Below are 11,571 nucleotides of genomic sequence, written 5' to 3'. Positions count from 1 at the left end.
GTCAAGGACTAAATCTGGAGCCAGTGGCCTCAGAGAGAGGACAGAAAAAATTCCTTATTAGTCAGAACTGGGGGTTGCTTTCTTTGTTTTTATAAGCAGAAAATAGTTATTCCAGTTTTAGGAAAATAAGTTCTATGTCTAGAAGATAATATTTATTTTGCCTTTGGAAAAAAGTTGTATAATTTCTTATAGTTGTTCTAAAGTAATATAAAATTTTTCATAAAAACAATGAAAGGATTGGCATCTTGTTTTTATTATAAAGATATCTTTAAGGAAGCTGAATTATTTTTTCAGATTTATATATCATATTAGTTTCTTTTTTTGTGTGTGGTACTGTGGATTGAATCTAGGGGCATTCTACCATTGAGTTACATCCTGTGCCCTACTTTATTTTTATTTTGAAATGTGATCTCACTAAGTTACCATGTGCTGGCTTAGAACCTGTGGTCCTCCTGTCTCCCAAATACTGGGATTGCAGGATTGCAGGTGTCTGTCAGAGCACTGTGTGTGTGTGTGTATGTGTGTGTGTGTGTGTGTGTGTGTGTGTGTGTGTGTGCATGTGTGCGCGCATGCTGGGGTTGAACCTAGGGACATTTTATCTCTGAGTCACATCCCTTTGAAACAGGATCTTACTAAGCTCTAGAGGGTCTCACTAAGTTGCTGAGGCTGGCAGTGAACTTGTGATCCTCCTGTCTTAGCCTCCCAAGTACTGGGAATACAATATATTCCAATTAAAAATATATATATATACATACATATATATATGTATATATATATATATATTATTCTCAATATTCTGCTTCTACATATAACAGAAAATGATGTAGAAACTTATCGCATTTAGGGATCTTGGAAGAAGCTTAAGGCAGGAACTTATTGGTCAGGCTTCTTGTAGAGTTATTACAAATACAGATGGTTCTTGACTTGCAAGTTTTTAATTTTGTAATGGTGAGAAAACAAAACACATTCAGTAGGCCTCCAAAAATTATTTACCAATAGGCAGATCTGACAGTCTTACTGTAGAGATATATCTTACTTTCTGATATTGTTTTTACTAATACAAATTAATAATAAAACTTTAATTTTAATCTTCAATTTTAAAATGTAGCAAATCATATGAAAATCTGGATGATGATAAATACAGACAGAGGAAGTAACAAATGCCAAGACTCAGATGGGAGCAAAATGAGACATAAGCTAAGAAATGACAGAACCAGATGTACACTCTAAAAAGATCTCCTGTTTGCAGTGTGAAATATAAATTGAGGAAGACAAAAGTAGAAATAAGATGGTCTGTTAAGAAGCTATCATTTGGGCTGGGGGTATGGCTCAGTGGTAGAGTGCTGGACTAGCATGCATGAGGTCCTGGATTCAATTAGCAGTAGCAGCAGCAACGATAACTATTAGAGGAATTTAGTCAAGAGATGATAGTAGCTGTACAATGGTAACAAGAAAGCATGCATTTAGGAGACATTTAAGAGGAAGTAGCAATACAATTTGGGGGAAAAATGTCCATGAGTAGTAAGGTAATATTTGCTGAATTTAGGAGCACTGAAAGAGGACCAAGTTTAAGCTGAAGAGGTATATTTAGCCAAAGATGTTTGAAAGAAGTAGTCACTCAGTGCCCATGGGGAACATCCTCAAATAGTCCTTCATAGAGAGCAGCATCCAGGGTTTGTTCTATTTGTTCCCCTACAGAATTAGCTCCAAACAATTTTCTGTTCATACCTATAGGTATAGGGTCTTCCAGTGAAAAACAAAATGCATGGAAATCCTCTGGAGAGCTTATAAATACATACTCTGGGCCCTCTCCTTAAAATATGAATAATTTTGTTTTGTAGTACTGGAGAATGAACCCAGGAACATTCTACCTGTGAGCTACACTCCCAGCCATTTTTTATTATTTAATTTGGAATCAAGGTCTTGCTAAGTTGCCAAGGCTGGCCTTGAACCTGAAACCCTCCCGTCTCTCCTCCTAAGTACTGGGATTATAGGCATGTGCCACCATGTTCAGCTACTCTTAAAATAATTTGAAATGAGCCATATAATATTCATTTTAACAAGTGACCTATGTTATCAGTCTACACTATGACTAAATTTGTCAATTCCTACACAATATACAATCTTGAGAGGGGATTACTAATACCATTACCTTTATATTGAGAACAAATAAATTGTCTACAGTCTTCCTGAGGAGAGCATGAAACCTAGGTAATATGATAGGCACATACATACATGACCTTCTATCCATACATACATCAACTCATGTGCAAACACAAATGCAAAAAAAAAAAAAAAAAACAACGTCTTTACTACTGAAGCAGTGGCATGAGCAGGGTTAATAGAAACTTCCTCACCTGCTTCCCTTGAGGGTGAGAGGAGGGCATCAGTGACCCTTGGGCCCTAACTAACAACCTCTTCCCCACATTGAGCAGTGACCAGAGAAAATAAATGAGCCGGAAAGCAATCTTTCCACCAGTCCCTTCCTTCTCCACTCATTTCCTTGAGTAGTGGCTGATTGATTTATCCCTCTTGCAAATTATTTGTGTGTCTACCACCATAAATTTCTTTTTTCCACTTTGACCTGATCCTCAAAGCTAGGTGAGTGTTTGCTGCTTTAAGGCGTTAGATTGGAGGTAGGATGTGGGGGTGGCGGGGAGGAGAGAGAGAGAAAGAGAGAGAGAGAGAGAGAGAGAGAGAGAGAGAGAGAGAGAGAGAGAGAGAGAGAGAGACTGCACTCTATCACAATGGAGCTTTCTATTTTAAGCAACTCCCAGTTAAAGACTGAGTTCATGCCCTGCAGTACTCGTGTCTGTGTTCCATCGAATGAGCAACCAAAAAGATTAGAACAGGTGAACAGTTACACAGCTGGGGTAAGTATGTCAGGGTTAGTCTAGGTCAGGCAATTTCTATGTCAGGCTTTTGAAAAAGACCCATAATTTTAACCTCAGCAGCAGCATAGGTGTGCCAGGAGGTGTGCATGCTCTTGTTAGTTTTCCTGCATTGTCTGTTTCTATTTTCTCTTTCATGTGGTCTGACTGTTAATGATAATATTACTGATATGAAATATAATAAAAAAGTAGCAAAAGTTGTTGCATGCTTATCATATTCCAGGCACTGCACTAAAGAGTGATTTTTGGTGAGCTTCATTTTTTTCCCTAATAATATCTGTAAGAGTTAAAGATTTTAGATCATTTTAGCCGGGCGTGGTGGCGCACGCTTGTAATCCCCGCTCTTGGGAGGCAGAGACAGGAGGATCGTGCAGGTTCGAAGCCAGCCGCGCTGGCGTAAGAGACCCTGTTTCCAAATAAAAATATAAAAATATAAAAAATAGGTCTGGGAGTGTAGCCCGGAGGTAGAAGGGTTTCCAGGAACCCCAGTAACACACACACACACACACACACACACACACACACACACACACACACAGATTTTAGATCATTTTAAAAAGTGAAGAACCTACTAGGCATGGTGGTGCATGCCTGTAATCCAAGTATTTGGAAGGCTGAAACAGGGAGGATTAAAGGTTCAAGACCAGCATCAGCATTTTAGTAAGACTCAACAACCCAGTGAAACCCTGATTCAAAAATAAAAAAGGTCTGGGGTGTATCTTGGAGGTAAAATACCTCTGGATTAATCCCCAGTATAAAAAAAGTGAGAAACCCAAGGAGCATATAGCTTAAGTAGTTTGCCCAATTCATACGACTAGCAGGTTATGAAACCAATATTAAACAAAATGGTGTAACCTAGCTTTCTGGCTCCTGATGGCACACACTGTGCCAATATTTTATCTGGATACTGTGTGTGTGTGTGTGTGTGTGTGTGTGTGTGTGTGTGTGTGTGTGTGTACGCACACGCATGTGTATGTGTACTGATCATAATACTACAACCACATCTAGTAAAATTAGCCCCAAATCCTTTATACTATATAATATCTAGTTCACATTTAAATTTTCTTAATTACTCTTGACTTCTAAGAGCTCAACTTTTTAAATTCTATATAATTGAGATCATGCAGTATTAGTCTTTTTGTGTCTGTCTTATTTCATTTAACATAATCCCACCCAGTTTCAGTTTTATCCATGTTGTTACAAATGATAGAATTTTTTTCCTTTTTAAAGCTAAATAATATTCCATTTGTAAAGAAAGCAGAATGATGGTTATCAGAGGCTGGGGGAGTTGAGTGGTAGGAGAAAAGGGACATATTCATCAAATGGCTTGAAGTTTCAGTTAGACAGGAGGGATAAGCTTAGTGATTTGGGAACAGAATGGTGGCTATAATAAACAATAGTGCAGCGTATGTTTCAAAATAGATAAAAACAAACAAAAAAAGCCTGACCCAATGATGTGCACCTGAAATCCAAGAATTTGGGAGGTTGAGACATAAGGGTCACAGGCTTGAGGCCAGTCTTGGCAACTTAGTATAACCCTCAGAGATTTAGTGAGACCCTATCACAAAATAAAATGTAAATAAGGCTGGGGGTGTGGCTCGGGAATAGAATGCCTCTGGGTTCAACGCCCAGTAGTACCCCTCCACCAACCCAAGACTGCATTGCATTTTGTTATTGTTTACATTTATTGTGAGCTAGAAATGTATCTTTCTCATCTGACCCCTCTCTTTTTTTTTTTTTTTTTTGGTATTAGAAATTGAAACCAAAGGCATTCTACCTCCAAGCTAGACCCTCAGACTGTTTTAATTTCTTATTAGAAAACAGGGCCTCACTAGGTTGCTGAGAGATCTCTCAACTTTAAATGGCATTGACTTGTTGGAAAAAGAATAGCAGGAAGGCAAAGTAGGCAGTCTTTTAGATTCTTTCACCTTGAGAATCTAACTGTAAAATGATAAGCCTGAGAGCTAACTTATGCTCCCCTGTGTGTCAGTGACTGCTTCTGGATGAGTGTATCAACCTTCCTTGGATTTGAGTGCATGGGAATATATAAACCAGAGAAGAAGGCCTTTTCCCCGTATGTATGAGTAAAGGCTGACTTGGCAAGCTGGGAGAACTGTGATTCAAAGTACCTAACTTCAGAATGCTGGTGCCACATGTTTACTGAGTGTGTGAGTAGCATAAAAGGCAGATTTTCATCAAGGCTGAACAATAAATCATGTTTTTTTTTTTTTTTGCGGTACTGGGGGTGGAGCCCAGGGGCATTCTACCACCGAGCTATACCTCCGGCCCCCCCTTTTTTTTTCTTTATTTTTTGAAACAGGGTCTCTCTGAGTTACAAAGGGCCTCACTAAGCAGCTGAGGCTGGCCTTGAACCGCAATCCTTCTGTCTTAGCCTTCCAAATGCTGGGATTACAAGTGTGTACCACCATGCCTGGAGAATCATGTTTCTAATGTAAACAATAGATGAATTATTTCCCCTCTGTGGATCAGAGAGCCAAGATGAAAGTGACTAAGAAAGAGAGATGAAGGCCACTAATCCAGAGAACAGGAGGCTTCAGCAGATGGATGGTTGCTTCAAGAAAGCTGATTTACTTATAGATGAGGAAAGATAGAGTGAGAGCAAGAGCGAGAGCGAGAGCGAGAGCGAGAGAGAGAGAGAGATGGAGAGGGATTTATAATGTATAATATTATAAGATGGCAAAATATACACAAGGATGGAAGTGCAGACAGGGTATGCCTGAGAAAGCATTAAGCCCGTTAAGTATCTGTCTGTGCTTGGGAGAGTATGTGGTTTAGGTCTATGCGTCTTTCTAATAGAATTTGTGTTCACAAAGATGTAATCTTTCTTTTGACAGAAATCTTGACTGTGTGACTGAGTCCAAAATATTAGGTATTATGCATTTGTATAGTAAATAGTGTGTTGGATTTTTTATTTGAGTAGAAAGCCTCAGCTGTAGGACACTTTGCTAATTTAAGTTAAATTTCATGGCTGAGTAAAATTCCACTGTGTAGATACCACGTTTTCTTTTTCCATTCGTCGATGGACACCTAGGTTGGTTCCAAAATTTGGCTCTTTGAGTTGTGATGCTATAGACATAGATATATGTGTATCACTGTAGCATTTTTATTTCATTTTTTGGAAAGATATCAGTAAGGAATATAGCTGGGTATATGGTGGTTCCATTCCTGTCTTTTGAGGAACCTCTATACTGATGAATATAGTGATTATACTAATTTTCAATTCACTAACAGTGTATAAGAGTTCCTATCTCTTCACATCTCATCAGCACATATTAATTATTGTTTGTATTCTTTCTTGTGCTACTGGTTATTGAGCTCAGGGGTATTCTACCTTCTGAACTACACTCTCAGACCTATTTTATTATGAAACAGGGTCTTACTAAGTTGTGGAGGGTCCCGCTGTGTTTCTGAGGCTGGCTGAGAACCTGCGAGCCTCCTGTCTCAGCTTCTCAAGTACTGGGATTACAAGCGTGTGTCACTGTGTCCAGTTTATTGTTTGTATTTTTGATAATTGCCATTCTAATTGGAGTTAGGTGGAGTCTCAGTGCGGAAGACATGCTAAGTGAGATCAGCTAGTCTGAGAAAGTCAAGGGTCATATGTTTTCTCTCATATGTGGAAGCTAAAGAGAAGATAGGACACAAAAGGACTTCACATAAATGAGAAAGAACAATAGAATAGTGCAAGAGGACTGGGAGAGAGAGGTAGGAGTGGTTAAAAGATTGAGGACAGCCAGGCATGGTGGTGCACACTCGTAATCCCCGCATTTGGGAGGCTGAGACTGGAGGATCGCGGTTCACGGACAGCCTCAGCTACTTAGTGAGGCCCTTTGCAACTCAGTGAGACCCTGTTTCAAAATAGAGAATACAAAATAGGGCAGGGGGTGTAGCTCGGAGATAGAATGGCCCTAGGTTCCATCCCTAGTAACACACACACACACACACACACAAAGGATTGAGGACAGACATAATTGTGATAATGCTATGTTCATATATGAAGGTATCACTACCAATCTCACATGTATGAAGAGGAAGAAGAGGGTAGTGGAATAGAATACAGAAGAAAACACACCAAATGCTGTGTGCATGTATGTATATATCACTTTGAACCTCACTATGATGTATAAGTACAGTGCACAAATAAAAGTATAAAATAAAAATAACAAATACACAAACAAATTTGAGTTACATGTTACCTGACATAGAGTAGGAACCCAACAGATATTTGCTGAGCTGAAGGTGGTTATTGACTAGAGATAAAGCATGTTGACCTCACAAATCTAAGAACCACAGTCACCAGGTAGCTTTGAAAGGAGCAAGTAGCTGTTTTGGGCAGATATCAATATACAATGACAGGTAAGATTTATCTTAACCAGTAATGTCCATTCTATCATATAAGCTCGAATCTACTAACAAACATGAAAAAAGGTAGGTGCTGTAATTTGTTAGCTCATCTCAGAGGACAGTGTGTATTGAAGAGTGGTGTCAGTCTGGAGGGTGTTCTGGAAAAGCTGTGTAAGCTTAGGTGATCATAAGAACAAATTCTCTTCAAGTAGAATAACACACATCTCGAGTTGTCTGCCACAGACTGACCTATGCATGCTGCCGCCATCACCATTATGTCGACCTTTCATCACTCCACCAGGCATCACTTTATTTTTTTTTTTTGAAGATTTAAAGAAGTTTATTAAAAGTTAGAAATACAGAGGATAGGTACAGCTCTATACCAGACTGGCATGGAGGGGTGACTCGAATGAATACACCCCACCAGGCATTACTTTGGATGACAAATTAGGTGAACAGCCAACTTTTCAGGGATGACTGGTTGGAAGTGAGAGTGATGTGGGTGACACTGTTTTTATCACCCTCTCTTCTCAGGACTGAGGCTTGTGCCATCCGCGTCTGCCCTGATGGCTTTCAACTTGAGCAGTTACAACCCGGGACCCTTCACTTTGGTGGGGATCCCTGGCCTGGAGCAATTCCACGTGTGGATTGGGATCCCCTTCTGTATGATCTACGTGGTAGCTGTTGTGGGCAACTGCATCCTTCTCTACCTCATCGCAGTGGAGCGTAGCCTCCATGAACCCATGTTCTTCTTTCTCTCCATGCTGGCCGTGACTGATCTCATCCTGTCCACAGCTGGCGTGCCTAAAACACTCAGTATCTTTTGGCTGGGGGCTCGGGAAATCACATTTCCAGGGTGCCTGACCCAGATGTTCTTCCTCCACTACAGCTTTGTCCTGGATTCTGCCATTCTGATGGCCATGGCCTTCGATCGCTACGTGGCCATCTGTTCCCCTTTGAGATACACCACTATCTTGACTCCCAAGACCATCATCAAGATTGCCATGGGCATCTCCTTCCGAAGTTTCTGCATCATCCTGCCAGACGTGTTCTTGCTGACGCGCCTCCCCTTCTGCAGGACACGCATCATACCCCACACATACTGTGAGCACATAGGCGTCGCCCGGCTGGCCTGCGCCGATATCTCCATCAACATATGGTACGGCTTTTGTGTTCCCATCATGACGGTCATCTCAGACGTGGTCCTCATTGCTGTCTCCTACACCCTCATCCTCTGCGCTGTCTTTCACCTCCCCTCCCGAGACGCACGCCAGAAGGCCCTTGGCACCTGTGGCTCCCATGTCTGTGTCATCCTCATGTTTTATACACCTGCCTTTTTCTCCATCCTGGCTCATCGCTTTGGCCACAATGTCTCCCGCACATTTCATATCACATTTGCCAACCTTTACATTGTTATCCCACCTGCTCTCAACCCCATTGTCTATGGAGTGAAGACCAAGCAAATCAGAGATAAGGTCATAATTTTGTTTTCTACTAGGAGCTCAGAATGATGTTTCACTGAGCTATGGAAAAGCCAGAATGGGTTTATTTCAATGTATTTCAAATGCATTTCAAATGCAATGTATTTCAAAGTGTATTTCAATGCATCAAGAATAAAAAGTGTGTGTGTGTGTGTGTGTGTGTGTGTGTGTGTGTGTGTGTACATACTTCTTGGAGCATCCTACATCTAAGTTCTGTTCCCTTTTATATTTATGTTAAATATAATTTATGTTCCCTTTTATATTTAAGACATAAATATATATAAGATGTTTATATATATTTATGATTTATATATAAAAGATATATAATGTTATATATATACGAGGCAGTCCTATGAATAAAGTTCTTGATGACCTGTTTGCTTGTGGAACTTGGGGTTATAGATGACATAATCAGAAAGCAGGAGGTCAAAACAGAAAGTTGAATTATTCTAAGTGACAAAAGCAATACAAATTTGGAAATTTAGATTTGCAGCAATGATAAGTGAGAAATGTGTGAAGTGAGACAGAGATGCTGAGAAAGGAAGACTTAAAAAGGTCAATGAGAAATCTCTCATTTAGGGTATGAGGAGGTGGATATTTAGGATATTTAGAATAATATTTGATTCTAATTACTGTACATTTTGTGTTTTACTGTAATTTCCTTTAAATGTCTCCCTCAGCTTCCCCCTCCCTAAAAAAAAACCTATTCATCCCAAGCCTGCTATTAACAAGTTCTATCAGCAATACTATCACAGGGATGAGATAATTAGCATATGTATCAAAGCCAGGGCTGTTGGCTGGGTGCTGGGAAGCGAGGGTAGCTTCTAGCTTCCAAGGCCCATGGAGAAAGCGAGCTGCAGAGGTGGTGCCGAGACAACCCAAGCCCTGAAAATAGTTGGATATCCCACAGTACTTAGCCCTCAAGCCAGATCATTTAATCACTAAAGTAAGAACGTAACCACATAGGTTGGAGGACTTATGTATTGTATAGACTGCAATTCCTTGACTGCAAAGGGAATGAATTATGGGACGCGGTTCAGCAGCGAGCAGGGGGGGATGGTGAAGGAAACACTGCAATAAAGTAATGTGTTCTTAGTAAGCTACATCCACGTTTCATAGGTATTAGAATTTAGAAAATACGATTTTCTATGGTCAAAGTAGGATCTGAGAAGTACAATTGCAGACTGGTAGGAAGAATAGATTTGGCGGACCCTTGTAGTTCTCAACCCCATCCTAAGGAGCTGGGTTCTGAGCAGCTGCTGTATTACTGCATCTCAAGGCTTGTGGGGAAGAAGTTTCTTGCCCTTGTTCTCTGCATTCTGACCAGATCTGCCATTACTTACTTCATGTATCAAGTGTTTAGGTATAATTCTACTTAAAAATAGTGATCTCCAAATAATCTTGTTTTTTTTTTTTTTTTTTTTTTTGTGGTACTGGGGTTCCTGGAAGCCCTTCTACATCCGGGCTACACTCCCAGACCTATTTTTTTTTTTTTTTGAAACAGGGTCTCTTAAGCCAGCGAACCTGCGCAATCCTCCTGTCTCTGCCTCCCAAGCGTGGGGATTACAAGCGTGCGCCACCACGCCCGGCTAATCTTGTTTTATCATCCATTTTTCTTGGAAAATATTTATTGAGTAGCTGCTATTTTCCAAATATTGCTCTACGCAGTTAGGATTACGGGGGCTGAACATACAGAGGAGAATCCATCTTGCTTCCATGGATCTTATGGTATAGGAAGTAACAAGCAAGAAAACAAGTAAGAAATGATGGTGTCAGGATTGTCCTGGGTACCTCCAGATGCATGTTATTCTAGCTAAGGAGAATCTTTGCTCTCTTTTGATTACCCAAGTTTGACAGTGACATAAAAATTAAAAAAAAAAAACAAAAAACTAGAGCTGAATATGGGCAAAGAGAAAATGGCAGAGAGGACAGTCAGTCAGTGCAGTTATTCTGGGTCTAGAAACTGCTTGATGTAATCTGAGAGCTGGACAAGGAGGAAGGGATTGCAGGGGAGAGGGCAGGAGATGAGGGGGGAGGAGGCAGGGACAGACCCCTGGGGGCCTGGAGTCATCCAAACCTTATTCTCAAAAGAACAACTGAAGCCCACTGTGTGAGGAAGACTTTTCCAAGCCAAATAACAAGAAAGTTATTAATACAGAGCTAGAATAAAGTCTTCTAATTTCCAGTTCAGCGACTTTCCCATTGAACGCAGTAGCATGCTTAGGAAAATAGATTCTGAAGGAAGGAAAAAAAATATCTAGAAATGCCAGAACCTGATTTTATTGTTGTGAATGCTATTTATTTTTAAGATCTAAATATTTACGTATATATTTACTTATTTAAATTAGAAAAATGTTATTTCAGAAAACAGAAAATTCAACTGAAAACTAAGTAAAGCCATTTATTTTTATTTGTATTTGAGAAATGTATATATGTAGGTACAGAATGTAGTGTAATTTATTATATACTTATACATTGTGGAGTAATTGAATTAGATTAATTAACACATCGGTGGCCTTACTTACTTACCCTTTCTTAACCATAGTCACCGATGCTGTGTGGTAGATCACCAGAACTTATTTCTCCCATGAACTGAGACTTTGTACCCTTTTAACACCCTCATCACCATTTCCCCCATTCTCTGGTAATCGCCACTCCACTCTACTTCCCTGTGAACTCTAGCTTTCTTAAATTAAGCCACATCCCATTGTACGGGGATTCTGCTTTCTGTGTCAGCTTATGGGGGAAAAACAAGTTCCCAGATACCCTTCTGGTATTGTCTGACTCTTTTCTGGAATTTCTGTCTTACTGAGAAAATGGTTTAGCCAAGAGCTGTT

The 11,571-nt window shown here is 40.0% G+C and overlaps 1 protein-coding gene across 1 annotated transcript; it reads left to right on the top strand.

The window, feature by feature from the left end:
• Positions 1-7,819: 7,819 nt before the first annotated feature.
• Positions 7,820-8,764, top strand: OR52H1 (olfactory receptor family 52 subfamily H member 1; the record flags this gene model as incomplete). Its single annotated transcript, XM_080702371.1, has 1 exon — positions 7,820-8,764. The coding sequence occupies one exon, from the start codon at positions 7,820-7,822 to the stop codon at positions 8,762-8,764; it is 945 nt and encodes a 314-aa protein (XP_080558497.1).
• Between the last annotated feature and the right edge of the window lie 2,807 nt (positions 8,765-11,571).

This window comes from Muscardinus avellanarius, assembly GCF_963383645.1.
Source record: "Muscardinus avellanarius genome assembly, chromosome: 1".
Lineage (NCBI taxonomy): Eukaryota > Metazoa > Chordata > Mammalia > Rodentia > Gliridae > Muscardinus > Muscardinus avellanarius.
This window is presented reverse-complemented; position numbering and strand designations above follow the sequence as displayed.